The sequence below is a fragment of the Camponotus floridanus genome, unplaced genomic scaffold, assembly GCF_003227725.1.
Source record: "Camponotus floridanus strain SB8 unplaced genomic scaffold, Cflo_v7.5 scaffold2, whole genome shotgun sequence".
In the NCBI taxonomy this organism is placed as follows: domain Eukaryota; kingdom Metazoa; phylum Arthropoda; class Insecta; order Hymenoptera; family Formicidae; genus Camponotus; species Camponotus floridanus.
Window position 1 is genome coordinate 7,488,922 of NW_020229325.1, and position 15,104 is coordinate 7,504,025.

Genomic DNA, 15,104 nt, shown 5'->3' on the forward strand with positions numbered 1-15,104 from the left:
TTTCAACATCGCCTTTCTCTCAACATATGAAACACGCTACTAAAATGATGAGAAATCGGTCGTTGATTGCGCTTTTGATATGCTGCATTATGTTTGATACTTGCGTCAACGCTTGGAATAATCATGGCAGCCATAGGGTTGCGAATAGAAGATGGTTGTGGCAGAATAATAAGAATAATAATGCTGGCATTTCGAATGAAGAAACGGCGAAAAGTAAATGGGGATCGCCGAAACTCGAGAACAATAATCGGACTCATATCGCCAGGGAGAAAAGACGTAAGTGGCATACCGTAAATACTCGGCAATACATGCGTAAAGGAAAAATGTATCATGCGATTATTGCTTCACGCGTAGTCTTCTCGCTGTTCACATTGGTCAAGTTCGACAATAGCATCTGCGGTGGAATAAACGGGGAGAACGGCACGTGCGTCGCGGCGGCGGAATGCGTGCAACGCGGCGGTATATCCAGCGGTGTCTGCGCAAATGGCTACGGGGTGTGTTGCATAGGTAAATCTATAAATAAATCAATTCGGCTTTTCTCCCTTACGTTGTTTTGGCATTGAGAACGCTTGGAGATACGCATTTTTATTTTAGCGTAAAAAGAAACGCTTCGACTTATTTTTATTCGTTACCTTTGGCAGTCACGATATCTTGCGGCGGTTTGGCCGCCGACAACAATACATACTTTGTCAATCCGAATTATCCGTCCAGTTTCGACGGTATGGAATCTTGCCAACTGACACTAGTAAAGTCGCATCCAGATGTATGCCAGTATCGGTATGATCTTTAAGAATATACGCATATATGCACATGTATATAGTGCACTTGATAATTATCCAAATTTATTAATTACTTAAAATGTAAAAAAAGAAGAAAGACACACGGATTCGGTGTAAAACTCCTTTAAGGAGATTTTGGCCTCTTATTTGATCTCATTTTTCATTGTAGATTAGATTTTGAACAATTTAATATTAGAGGCCCGGAAACAACGAATAATGTCTGTACTTACGATCAGTTTATCGTTTCTGGTGGCAATCCGGTACCGACGATATGTGGTAACAATAACGGAAATCACAGTAAGTATCGAAAAGACAGTATATCGTTTACTCTATCCTTATTTTTCATTAATATTGTCTTTCGTCAATATAATTATCGAGTTAATTTTTGAGATACGAGCTAAATATACACTTTTTATATAGTGTACGTAGATACAGGCGTCGGACAAACTAATCCGGTAATTTTGACTTTTGTCACGAGTGGCGGCTCATTTCCACGATCGTGGAAGGTTCGCATTTCGCAAATACAATGCAGTACGATATACCGAGCCGAAGAGGGCTGTCTTCAGTATTTCACTGGGGTTTCCGGCCAAATAAAGTCTTTTAATTACGATCCGACAACCGGATTACAATTGTCCAATCAAGATTACAGTATATGCATCAGAATGGAAAGAAACTTTTGCGGAATTCAATATATAGCGTGTACCGATGATGGTCAGTAATATTTGTATCTAATAATAAACGTATATAATAATAAAATACGAACGTACATACGTGTGTACGTCTATATTAAAAACCATCTCAAAAACTGTGACTTTAAACATTTTTTTCTCGAGTTAACACAATATGCGAAACTTTGAAACGGACAATTTTTTCTTCGGGTATATTTTCTTCCGTAATATAATTATAAATAATGAAGATGTAGTGTAATATATATTAATTTAAACTAAAATTTAAATTTTTTAATTATTTTATTTAATTTATATTTCTTCAACATTGATAATATCCATCGTATGATTTATTTACAACTCAAGGAATGATGCCTACCACGGCAGGAGCCGCGGGACAAATAATGCGTAACAATGCATTTACGCTGACAGGAAATACGCAGAACACGCAAATAGTGTCAATGACAGGAACTTCTTGTTCGTCCGATTGGTTATCGATACCGTGTGCCATCAATTTAGGCCGAATGCCCTCGATGCAGCTAATATGCGTTGATCGATTATGTGGCGGTACCTTTAATGCGGAAACTCAGAATTTGAACGCATCATCTGTTATCAGTAAGTTTCGAAGCAAATTTTTCGCGTTATTATTCTAGTGTATGTTAAATATTGGTGTGTGTGTGTGTGTACGTATGGAATATTATACATATTTCTTAAAACTTAAAACATATATCGTGCGGCTCTCGTATAGTATGCTATATGTATTCTCAAGACAGATTGAAAATAAGATTTTTTTATCATCCTTTTAATATTTTACTTTTAATATTATCAATTAAATATAATACTTAAATCGATATAAATTTACTTTTGATGAAAGGTTTTTAAAACTTTTAGAACATTGTATATATATATATATATATATATATATATATATATATATATATATATATACACATACACATATGTACACAATATGAATAGCTCAGATGTCGAGCAGTACAAGTTCAAAAAATAAAAGTTTCAGAAATAAAGACATTTGCTTTTATCATAGGTATGTGCACATACGAATGACCTAACTATGCAGATTTGATTAGTTTTGAAGACAGATAATTTCAGTGTAATTATATTGGTTGATAATATCGTATTGTCACATCAAATCTATTAGTAATTCGAAATCGAGTTTGGATGGATTTGTATCATTTAGCATCCGAGCCATTCATATACATCTCGAAATCTTTATCTCTTCATCAGTTTTTATATAGCTTTTTCGATCTTTTAGGTACCGTGAAGCCGTTCCGATTAATATTTCACACAGACAGTATCGAAGCACCCGGCGATGTCGGAAATAAAGGTTTTTGTCTTAATTATGTGCAACAACCATGCACGACAAAATTAAGATAAAGACCACAAAGTACATTAAAGGATCAAAAAACATAAGTTTGTGGAATATCAATTTATATATTAATATTTTTAACACACATTTTATTTTTTGTAACTACGCTTGGAAAAAAAGTATTTGATAGCTTAGCTTTACGTCAAGGAGTGCTCTTGTTACAAATCAACAAAAATATACATACACACACACACACACACACATAATATATATATATATATACATATGTATTTTATATGTGTATTTTATATATTTTTTTCACACGAACATATCTTTTCCAACGCGCAAATATTATGCAAAATTGATTATATCGCACATATTCTCGTAGATTAAACAACAATCTCATAGGAGAAAAACTTTTTAAATGTTAAACAAATATTATGTTCTTATACAGAATTTATACAATAAAGTTTACAACGATTTATAAAGAAGTATATAATGATTCATTAAGAAGAATAAAAATGATACGATGATTACCGTCCTAAAAATAATTATGTTAATGTTCCGTTATCATGTAACTCCCATCGATTTCTAATACAGAATAATAATAATAAAATATTATAATTACAACATTTATAATATTCACAAACTTTGAATCATTAACGGATGCAAGTTGGTAGACTCATTAAAGAAATTTATGTAAGTCAATACTTACATAAATTCCTTTAATCAGTCTATCAACAACAAATTAGATGTATACAAGCATTTACACATTTAACAAAAGCAGAGGTAGCTTTGTCTATCTTTTCTTCTGTACAAAATATTAAACTCTAATAATACTTAAAAATGATTACGAAATGAGAATACACACGTATGTAACCGCGCGAATGCGCGTAATTATACATGACTAGTGTATATGTATATGCGCGCATGTGTGTGTTGGAAGCGGAATATGTATAAAAGAAGAATTAATAAGATAGTTGTACATAAGTATGCAGCAAATGCATTGGATGATTTCATTATGTATATATGTACTCACACACACATTTATTTGCGAAAATATAATCAAGTATCTTAAAATTTTATAGAATTATTTTTGATAAAAAGAGAGAGAGAGAGAGAGAGAGAGAGAGAGAGAGAGAGAGAGAGAGAGAAGAGAGAGAGAGAGAGAGAGAGAGAGAGAGAGAGAGAGAGAGAGAGAGAGAGAGAGAGAGAGAGAGAGAGAGAGAGAGAGAGAGAGAGAGAGAGAGAGAGTATGTAAAATAAGTTCCCATAATTTGTATATGTCGTGTATGTGTGTGTGTGTGTAAAGAAAAACATATAAATATTATACATTCTAAAGATATAGGTTTTTTACCCAATTTATCCTTTGAATAATTATTCAAAAATTTTAAAATATTTGTGCTCTCAATTTCGTGAATTACTATGTGTATATTTGTAAGTTCGCAAAAATAATATTAAATTCGTAGATTATGTATCGTTCAACTGTGAATTGATATTCATTATTCAAGCGTTATTCACATTTTATATTCACCCATTATTTTACATATTATATTGGTCGAAATGTTCTGGTCTAAACCTACTCTAAACAGATAGATGTGATATCTCGCACTTAAATTGAAATGTGGAAGTAAAACGCGCGACTTCCAATTCACTTTATTTAAAAATGTCATTCAAGATAATTGTAAATTGACCTTATTATATAGTTTAACCATCACAGTTACAATGAATATTCGTTATAAGTCTTTTGAAACACCACAATCATTTTTTTTTCATTCAATATAACTCAATATATATTCTTCTTTAAACGATCCACTATTCTAAATTGTGAAAACTTGAATTCTCTTACATCGATTACACAAGTATAGGAAATATTTACAATATAGAATAAATAATAAGATATTTTCAATTTTATAAAACAAATATAGTCGGTCAAATATATAAAAATGTTAGATGTTATATAGATGCACACATATCCTTGATTCTATGATGCTGTATTATTATGCATGCTTTTAACAAATATAATGTCGTTTGTTCATTTTCAAATATTTTATTCCTCTCAATCAGTATTGTATAGTAGTAGTTTTCTCCGAGATCATATAATCCGATCATTTATAATTGATCCGATTCTTTGGACTTTTTTCATGAGACAGGTCGTATGTCAAAGGACAAATATGTATAAAGGAATATGTATAATCGAGTAAGCAATGTATGTATAAATATCGCAAACAAGAGTTGCCGATATTGGATCAAATAATTATCACACAGATCTCTAAAGTACACGTATTCCTATTAGTGACTGTAAAATTTATTATCCTTAAATTTATCGTGGGATACAATATGAATTGAATTTGTTACTTGACAAAGTGTTATTTAGTGCCGTAAACGCGATAAATAGGCAAAATTGAAAGAATTGCTGATTGTTAATTAATCTTGATATCATTCAATGTTAATTAATCTTGATATCGTTCAATGTTTTTATATGCATATCTATCTTTTATAAAATTACCAAGATAGAAATAATCGCTTCTTATTTATCGACTAATTATTGTGTGAAGTAAATTTACACTAATCGACCGATCAGTTAGTTATGTCGTTAAAAAATTAATTGCAGTTTGTACAAGTATAATTTGATGTTAGTGGCAGTGCGAGATCTGTGAACGGATTGTCAATCTGTGTTTAATCATTGTATCTTTCCATCGTTTGAGTGTTAATTATAAATATATATTTGACGCAAGTGGAATTGTCGTCGTGTCAAAAAATTTATATATGCAAAACTGGAAAATAAGCAAATATCGATGTTATACAATTACGTTCTATATCCGTGCTCTAAACAAACATTTATATACCTTTAACAATACGTAAATGTGTAAAGTAACTATGTAAGATTTTCGAAAAATATGTTTTTCAGTCTGTACAGTATTCGATTCTTCGAATCAATCCTGCGCGACAAAATTATACATATACTATACAAGTTAATTCTCCATGTAACTCTTCTCGATTTTAGCCTGTTTAATTTAAAATTATCAAATTGGTCAAATATTGGCAACTCTCCATCATTGAGATATAATACGTAAGCTTGTCAAATACATATACATTGTCAAATGAAACTCCTTACTTCCCAAAGAGTTTGAGAAGAAAAATATCATTCTTCTTTTTCTATTATTATATCTCGCAAACGCGACATTCTTTTGCACGATTATTCTTTCGGTAAAGCTTTCATAAAATAAGTCAGCATATCAATCGGTAGCGGGAACACAATGGTAGAATTCTTCTCCGCCGATATCGTGTTCAGTGTCTAAAAATAAAAGAAAAATGCAAACAACTTGAAAAAGGTACATACGAGGATACTGACGGCAATAATAGATTATTGACAATAAACGTCTAATCAATATAATAAATTAATCATAGATATCAAATTAATGTTAATAATATTTGTCTTACTTGCAAATAACGGAGCTGCAAGGCGGCCGGAGAATCACCGATGACTTCTGATGCCTCTCTCAAAGCTCTGCTGGCCTTTTGTTCACCCTCCGCAGCAATCACCTAAAGAAATTCTCACAGGGTTATGAATTCAACATTACAAACAAAATAATACAAATTTTTGTTGGCATGGCTTACTTTAGCGCGTGCCTCACGTGCAGCTTCGGCTTCCGCTGCCATGGCTCGCTGTAATTGAACAGGTAGACGAACGTCTTTGCTGTAAACAGTGTAAAAATTTCAATTTATACACACACACACACAAACATTTTTGCGTTGTTATTATTATGTAGAATTTTTTATAAAATGTATGATAATTAAATAAAATGTACGGCAATTAATCATTATTGTCATTGTACAGTAATTTGTAAGAGTAACTTGTGCTACACTACTTACATTTCGACTCGTTCTACTTTTATTCCCCATGTATCGGTAGCGTCGTCTAGGGCAACCTAATACATTTCATTAAAATATGTCATTAAGCATATATATATATATATATATATATATATATATATATATATATAAATTAATTCATTTCTTTCTTGAAGTATTTGATGAACTATGTCGATATAAGAAACTTGACTCTTTTTAATATGAGTTTCAAGTCAATCACGCGCGTAAGATTTTTTATTTTATTTTATAGAACTGAATAACTCTGGATAACTAATTCTAAGAGTGATACACATTGTGAGTTTATGAGGTATCAAATTAATATAATTTCGTAATAGAACTTCGAGTATCCAAAATTGTGTCACATTATCAAGCCTTTGATCTTATTCTTTAATATTATACCGCTAACATAACTGTGCACGAATAATCTAAAAAATGGATGGCTTGAAATGAAATGATAAAGTTTTTTCTCACATACCTGCATATTTCCGGAGATTGTTTCACGTTCGCTCAATATTTCATGAAGCGGTCGCGTTCCCATAGTATTCCTTAGAGTCGTTTGGGCCAATAGTCTCGTGCTGTGATGCGCGTTCTCCACGTTCGCAATCGAAATAGTCGCGTTATTAACACGATAGTAAACTACCGCATCAACAGATACCGTAACGCTATCTTTTGTCAAGACCTAATAGATAGATAGATGGATATGAATATAGAAAGATAAATTTTTTATAGAGATACAGAGTTAATAATCAATTGATTTTGATTATATATATATATATATATATATATATATATATAAATTATAATTAGTTTATAAATTAGAATTAGAATTTTTTTTACCTCTTGCGGAGGTACATCATACGTTCGTGTTCGTAGATCAACGCGCGCGTAATTGTCCACACATGGCAGAATAAAGAAGATTCCTAAAAGCATAATTAGATCTTCTATCAACAATAGACAGGTTTCAAATGTTGCACAATGTAAAAAAAATGATTGCACTGTATTGCTAACTAAACCGTTCAACCTTATATGAATTTTCTAATCAGGAATCATGATAAAAAATTATACAATAATTATAAGTTCTTTATATATACATGATTGTGCAATCACAAATATTATATATCAATTAATTAAATAAATCATATCCGCTTTGTAAATAGATTAGCATGATGATTTTACTCACCGGGGCCTTTGGCACCACCTGATAAAAGACGCCCCAATCGAAATATAACAGCTCTCTCGTATTCTTGCACGACCTGCCAAAAAAAAATAGTCATCCGAATAGAAGCTTTTTTCCTATATTCAACCTTTTGTTCTCTTCGTTTATGGATTTTAGAAAATTTCGATAGGTTTCATTTATGTAGAAATTAAACTTATTTTGTAGTTTAAATAGACGAATAATTTTCCGCTTACAATTAGTGGTTTAAAAGAAGAGCTTTTGGTTATAAAAGGTTAGATAGTTTCTAAAAAAGAGTGAAACATGACACCGCTTAAATATCAGAGCAGTTGTTGAAAATTGACATTGAAAGCAAGACAAAAAATTCGATTCGATGTAAATTAATGATTAATTTTGACTGCCAAATTAGTAGTAAAGTTCATAGATATAAGATCGATCATTAGTATAATTCTCTCTGTTAATAAAAGTATACATGCGATAACTGCACACTGATATACAACATTCGGTTTGCGATCTAATAATAAGATTGCAACGAGGATCATTATGTACATATGTGTATATTGCTGAATTCGACAAACAGTGATAAACCTTTTCCGAAAAATATCTTACCTTAAAACAAACAAAGAGAGAAAACGGCATCGTCAAAATTACGACAATCCATGATAATATAACGAGAATATTCCCGCATGTTGTTGCCTCTGACTGTTTACTATCATCCGCTGTAACATATAATCATAACGTGATTCGTTAATGTTAAAGAGGACAATAAATACGTGAATAAATTGAATGATTTGAAAATTTAAGTTTATTTTTTCACAGATCATCTCTTAAATCAATATTTTTTAAATGAATTTATGATAAAAGAGAAAATTATAAAGATGTGTGTAGAGATTTAGGAAGGAAAAAAATGTGGTAAGTTAAAATTTCGTATTAAATGCAATGACATTAATGTCCTAGTTTTCAATTATAGCGGTTTATCGATAACTAGAGTCAAAGTAATAATAATAGTATCGAACGACAAATCCAATATCAAACGATAATGTTCCAAAATGTTGTCATCAGATAGCAACGTCGACACAATTATATACGTTGACTACCATAATTGTTCATGTGACCGATGACACTAATATCTAGCTTTCAAAGTATATGTGTAACTATATATGAAAGTTTTACAGTCAATACATTTCTGTGACTATAACGCAATTGATATCTTTCTAATTTGAGTACTTATTTGCTTGATACTTTGATATTCTATTATTTCACGCTCTTTACGACGGTTAAAGATCTAATCTAATAAGAATATAATAGAGAATGATATTATTGCAAAATGAGAAGCAATCAAAATAATTTAATTTATATTTAAAGTAATTAAATTTTATAATCAGAAATTTTTGGAATTTGTAAAAAAAATTTTCAAATTTTTAATTATATAAAATTTATTTATTTATTTAAAGCTTTTAAATATGCACAATTTCACAATTTAATTCCGAGAAAAAAAGTAAAAGCGATAAAAAAGATTTAAAATATTTATCAACAATGTAATATGTTCTTAGAAATGTGAATAATGCAATTCTCGAGAAAAATTACAGTCAAGGAAAAAAATTATGATTAATTTTCACATAAAACTCTTGGATAATGTTAACATCTATCATTATGCAGAATGTGAAATTACTTTGTGCAAATGAATATAAGTATGTATAATGCTATTGTCATTGTTTCTGTCGCTATAGGGACAAAACAAGTACATCATATAATATTCATATTTATTTAGCTATTCGATAGATTAGCCTTAGTATGTACGTACGCACACGCGCGCGCGCGCGCACGCAGCATTTATTTGCTATTAATAATGATGGAATATATAATAAAATCATATACGATATTATGATGGAATAAGTATTATACGGCAATATATCACTTATCATTAATTTTTCGGCATAAATTTAAATGTATCATGTATTGAAATATATAAATTTATAAAAGCGCACACGAAATATGCATGCATGCATTTCCTTATTGTAGCATGTATTAAAAGGATCGAGATATACGTCGGTAAAAAGCACTTTTTCTTTTACTTGACTAATTTTTTCTCCTTGCTACGAATAAATCTAGAATATATGGGTTTAAGTCAAGTGTATAGAATCAGATTGTATAGAATGCGTTTGTATAATACATGTTGCAAGTAAAAAATAGAGATTGATTTTTTGGGATCACACAATGCAAGCTATTTGTAAGTATCTGTTTAGAGACACGCATAGAGATTTTTAATATGAATAAAATATTGTAGGTAATTGTTATATTTTAAATTAAATATATTTGTGCGTATATGTATGCGTGTGTGGTAAGCGCGTTTATAATCATTGATTCCACCAATGCCTTCGACTGCTTTACACGTCGATCAATATACGTACGTCATACAACCTACATTCGAAAAAATGATAATTCTGTAAAAACGAAGCTTTAATCAAAGTTTTCGACTGTGCTCTAATCACAAAATATTATGCCTTAAATAAATACCTAACGAAATTTGTAAAGAAATTCACATTAATTTTTAGTTTCCAACCTAAATAAGAAATACTTATATCGAAAGATAAAATCGATATCCGTGAGTTTGCATTTCGATGCCATCAAAATAAGACATCAAAATAAAATGTAATTAATGCAAAGTCAAATTCTTTAAAGAAATTATACATGTAATACAATTTAGAATAACGATTTTGTTTTATGAAAAGAAAAATAATGTATACAAACACTATTACAGATAGATGAGTAGAATTATGATAAAATAAATGAGCTAAAAAATAACACTCGATAAGTCCATATTTTTAAAGTTGTATGTGTTTCTAATAAAAATGATAAAAAGTTAAGAATCATACTGACCCTGAAAGTACGCAAATCAGAGAAGAAGTTTACGTATAATCGGCAGATACAGAAAATAAAATAAGAACTTCCGTATAAGCGTCTTCGTTAAATCGACAGCTATTTTCATCCTATCACCCTCGCTCTCAATGTCCGCTTACCGTCTGTCATCTCGAAATAATCCCAGATTTTAATCTTGATTCTCGTTCTATCACTTTATTGGGCGGGATCACCGAGATGGCTCTCTCTTTCCTTCTTTCTCTTTGTCACAAAGATGATAGCTGTTTTGTGTTCAAGTATTAAAAAGATAAATATAAATAAATAGGGTAAAATATGTGAATGGACTCGGTTCGAAGCACGTTATTCGCCTTTCACACGATTCATTGCGATGTGACTAGATGTTGCTCGAGTTGTCTGTCTCTCTCTCTCTCTCTCTCTCTCTTTCCCTCTCCCTCTCAGCCCAGAAACCACCCTTTCGTTCATCCCTGTTTTGTCCTCATCGAAGCAGCATGCGCGAGATGCGCGAGATGCGCCATCTTCCTCTTGGCTTCTCGCCCTTCTTTTTTACCTTTCTTCTCATCGTTCTTTCACTATCTTCTTAATTACATGTAAACCTTTCTTCGTTGATTAATCATCTTTTTCTATTCCCATAATTTTGTATTTATCCCCCGCTCATCTTGTTTATTCGCAATGTGATAAAATGATATATTTGAGCATCGCTCCGATAGTAAATTCAATTCGTGTTTCTTCCATCATAACAAGAGAATAAATTCAATTATTTTTTTTATATATACAAAATTTTTGCAAAATGTAGCATTCTTCCTATTCTATTAAAAATAGCATTTTACCTTAAAATAATAGTTCGAGTAACAAATTTAACGTTACACTAAAAGAGAATTTTTAATACTTTTAAATTTCTTGAAAATTTATAATCTGTACAAATGTAATAATTTCCAATTTGTATTTATATATATATATATATATATATATATATATATATATATATTACGATATAACACTGCGTGATATCATGCGTGCTACTTTGTTGTCAGAATGGATATTTACGTCGCTTTCGCGATGCTTATCACTGTCCGCTCAATTGCGAAAGTAGAAACAAGGCATTATCAGACAGCCATCAAGTACTATTCGACAGTGGTGGCGCTGTACATTATTTCAGAAAAAAACGAGGTAAATGTGCGACGTTGTTCGTTATTGTTGGAATCGAGACCAATCGTACTAGTCTCTAGACAATTTTTATCTCTGTTGGATATTTCATTCGACGATATGCGTTTATAGCGAGTCTATAGAAAGCGTACAAGGTGAATGCTAATGCGTTCCAAGTTCACGTGTATCTATACGTGTACAGAATGTCCCAGACTTGGCGAATCATTTTCTTTACTTCATTTGAGTTTTTTCTCTCCTAAGCGAAGACATTGGAAAAACTCATCACAAATGTGCAAATTTTCATCGATTTACATATATGTATATCAAATCAATCTCTATAATTTTTAAATCGTGAACATAAATACATATTCAAATAAAGTTTAACTTTGATTGAGAAATATTAATATAATATTAATATTTTACAATTTTCAATCTTTTTAAATCTCTTGAAAATTTATAATCTGTAGCAAATGTAATAATTTTTTCATATAATTTTTCTATATGTTACGCTATAAAACTATACCATGCGCGCTGCTTTGTTGTCAGAATAGATATTTACGTCGTTTTCGCGGTACTTTTTATTGTCCGATCAATTGCGATTTGATTCATTAGTAATCTTATTTCCGATAACTGACTGCAAATTGTAAATATTTTCGGCATTTTTATAGAAAAGACAGATTTTAAAATAAAATTAAGAAAACATTTCTAGCGAAAAATATATTAAAACAGGAGTTTTTCGATACCCTGCACATATTAAATATACGTATGTATATGCATATAGCTGGATAATGATCGGATCGCAAAGAACGACCAGGCCACCTGTCAAAATCAATTGTCTATGCACGATCCTTTCTTGAAGCCGCGCAAGTCACCCACATACCTGTTTGTTTCATTCATTATGTTTGAAGCCAAAGCTGCACATAAGTTTTACTACTGATAATTACGATACGATAAGATAAGATAAGATAAGATATGAAACGATACGAGATAATATTTTATCTTATAATACGATAAGATACAATAAGATATGAAACATATCTTTATTATCTGAGACTTATTGTAAATGATATAAAAAAAAGATGATGTGTGAGAAATTATAATGTAAAAATTCTCATACTGAAAAAAGCAGGAAAACATAAACGATAAATAAATTAGTATGCCTCTTATTTTATAAAACAATACATTAACAATGTATTTTTGATAGCACAAATTTCGCGCCGAAAATATGTAATTACTATTTCTTGTTGGTAGATTAGGCCCGTTTAATGCATTTGTTAAGCATCAATGCAGTAGCAAAAAAAGGTTCAATCCGTCAAACATCGGTGTTTTGTTAAAGTTAGTAATATTTTAAAAAACCGAAGAGAGAGATCTACATGATATAAATAATCTACACTTTTAAGGTAATTTAAGATTAACTTCGAATCTTTTCACACAAGTATCTTTATAATAAGCCAAACGATACACAATTACTGATAAATTTTATTTCACAATTCATAATGTTAAAGTTCGGTTACGTATACGTATACGTATCAAGCATTTGACCTTCTTTATACTTGTAAAATAATTTATTTCTCGAACTTAAGGTTGAGAATAACGATATAGAGCTTCGTTTGTGACTTTCGTCACACATATGTATATATATGTGTGTGTGTGTGTGTGTGTGTGTGTGTGTGTGTGTGTGTGTGTATTCGGAATAATCGTTATCATTAACACTTGTATTTGTAAGGAAAGGGCGACGCTTACGAGGACGTTTATTAATCGTGTTTCACAAAGTAAGATATCAAGATGATGAAATAAAATAAGGAAAATAATACAAAAGAGATGACAATAAGATAAATTGCGTGATTTGTGCTGTCGTAAGTAAAATAAAAATAAGACGAAATAAAAACAAAATCAAACGCGCATCATTTATTTTGTTCGTTTTTTTTAGTCGATAATTGGAATATGGAATAAAAATTGAAAATGGACAATTTAATCGAAAATAAAAACGTGAGAAAAATTTCTACCAAGTTCCCTTGTTACATTTTGCTTAATCGTCATCATGAAGAACTCACATCCAATGATTCGCTTTCGAATGTCATCAGGTCGAGTGTTAATCTGCATCGTTGATCCATTGCCGTTGCTCATGGTCGCCATAGGTATGGACATATCGGTGGGAGTAACGCGCGATTCGAATCTCGCCACCTAAATAAACATTCGAAACTTGTTGTAAAAGACAATATATTTGCACAGGCGTGAAACGTGCGCCGCGTCAAGAATTTGGACATTTTTGTTTCCTACATCTTTCTTTATCCTTTTTTTTACACATTATATGGTATATCTAATACATAACAATTAAAACTTGTCGCATACATAATATATTTTGAGAAATTTTAAAGAAATTTCTCTTTCTCCTTTTTTCACATCTTTACAGTGCAGAAATTTTGTAATGAGTTATCTCTGCGAGCTTTCTATATTGTTTTATGTTGAAATTTCATAATTATTGCATTTTAATATTTTTATAAAACTTTACCGTAGACGAAAAACGTTATCATAATATCGTGCCATTGAAATTTAATATTTCGAATATATATTAATATCTGCAACATTGTAAGATTTGTGATATCAAGTTGAAAGGTTCTGTCCTATATGGGCTATGAAACTTTTATTTTTGTTTATATCAACCGTTCGATTGCGATAGACTCGATGCGCGCACCGCTGAACAAACAAAATAACATTTGAACAGAGGGAATGCACATTAATGATTGCACGCTATTGCACTCATTTCCACCGCAGTACACGCGCAGTACACGATTTCATCACGTTTCTCGAATCAATCACATTCATGAACATCGGACTCGATGCTCTTTCATTTTGAGTCGCTCCGACTTGCCGACATCGCGCAAATGCAAATTTGCAAAATAGATCCATCGAATAATTCCGAAATTTGAACTTTGCACTGGCAGCCAAAACAAATAGATCTTCAAATCGTGACGATCGAGCAACAAGTTGGCAAAGAATTCGATTCGCGTAGATGGGCGATTGATTTTGAGAGTGAAATAGGGTGCGGGTTTTATTTTCGTCACCTTGCTTCGCTGGCGACGACGCGCAACGTTCTGACAGGGGCAGAATAGACAGGACGGGAATGAAATTGCGGTGGCGACGTCGCGACACTTTATAGAGAACGGACTGGGCGCCGCCCTGGCGAGTAGTAGTGTGTATACATGTACGCGACTTGGGCTCGGAGGCTTGGACCACCCCGCCGCCCCGCGCGAGCA

At 31.5% G+C, this 15,104-nt stretch overlaps 2 protein-coding genes across 3 annotated transcripts; one reads left to right on the plus strand and one right to left on the minus strand.

The window, feature by feature from the left end:
• On the plus strand, window positions 1-2,842 carry LOC105249054. Its single transcript, XM_025408086.1, has 7 exons — window positions 1-276; window positions 355-507; window positions 642-777; window positions 949-1,076; window positions 1,200-1,489; window positions 1,804-2,059; window positions 2,721-2,842. Exons 1-7 carry the CDS (start codon window positions 27-29, stop codon window positions 2,840-2,842), a joined length of 1,335 nt encoding a protein of 444 aa, XP_025263871.1. The 5' UTR covers window positions 1-26.
• A 1,864-nt stretch (window positions 2,843-4,706) lies between these two features.
• On the minus strand, window positions 4,707-15,104 carry LOC105249052 (band 7 protein AGAP004871). Of its 2 annotated transcripts, XM_011254206.3 has the most exons (10): window positions 14,913-15,104; window positions 13,902-14,031; window positions 8,434-8,543; window positions 7,831-7,903; window positions 7,488-7,570; window positions 7,126-7,329; window positions 6,651-6,706; window positions 6,396-6,474; window positions 6,219-6,320; window positions 4,707-6,072 (listed from the first exon to the last, which is right to left on the minus strand). In XM_011254206.3, the coding sequence occupies exons 2-10, from the start codon at window positions 13,993-13,995 to the stop codon at window positions 5,974-5,976; spliced, it is 900 nt and encodes a 299-aa protein (XP_011252508.1). In that variant the 5' UTR covers window positions 13,996-14,031; window positions 14,913-15,104; the 3' UTR covers window positions 4,707-5,973. The 2 variants fall into 2 exon arrangements, with proteins under 2 accessions (XP_011252508.1, XP_011252509.1); XM_011254207.3 differs by lacking the exons at window positions 13,902-14,031; window positions 14,913-15,104 and adding an exon at window positions 10,845-11,091.

Bases quoted from the DNA above. Each gene is read 5' to 3' on its own strand.
- LOC105249054 (XM_025408086.1), top strand. From the start codon at position 27: ATGAAACACGCTACTAAAATGATGAGAAATCGGTCGTTGATTGCGCTT. The intron at 277-354 runs GTAAGTGGCATA...CTTCACGCGTAG, and splicing joins TATCGCCAGGGAGAAAAGAC to TCTTCTCGCTGTTCACATTG. The intron at 778-948 runs GTATGATCTTTA...TTTTCATTGTAG, and splicing joins CCAGATGTATGCCAGTATCG to ATTAGATTTTGAACAATTTA.
- LOC105249052 (XM_011254206.3), bottom strand. From the start codon at position 13,995: ATGTCCATACCTATGGCGACCATGAGCAACGGCAATGGATCAACGATG. The intron at 7,904-8,433 runs GTAAGATATTTT...TTTTTTTGGCAG, and splicing joins CTCTCTTTGTTTGTTTTAAG to GTCGTGCAAGAATACGAGAG. The intron at 7,571-7,830 runs GTGAGTAAAATC...TTATGCTTTTAG, and splicing joins AGGTGGTGCCAAAGGCCCCG to GAATCTTCTTTATTCTGCCA.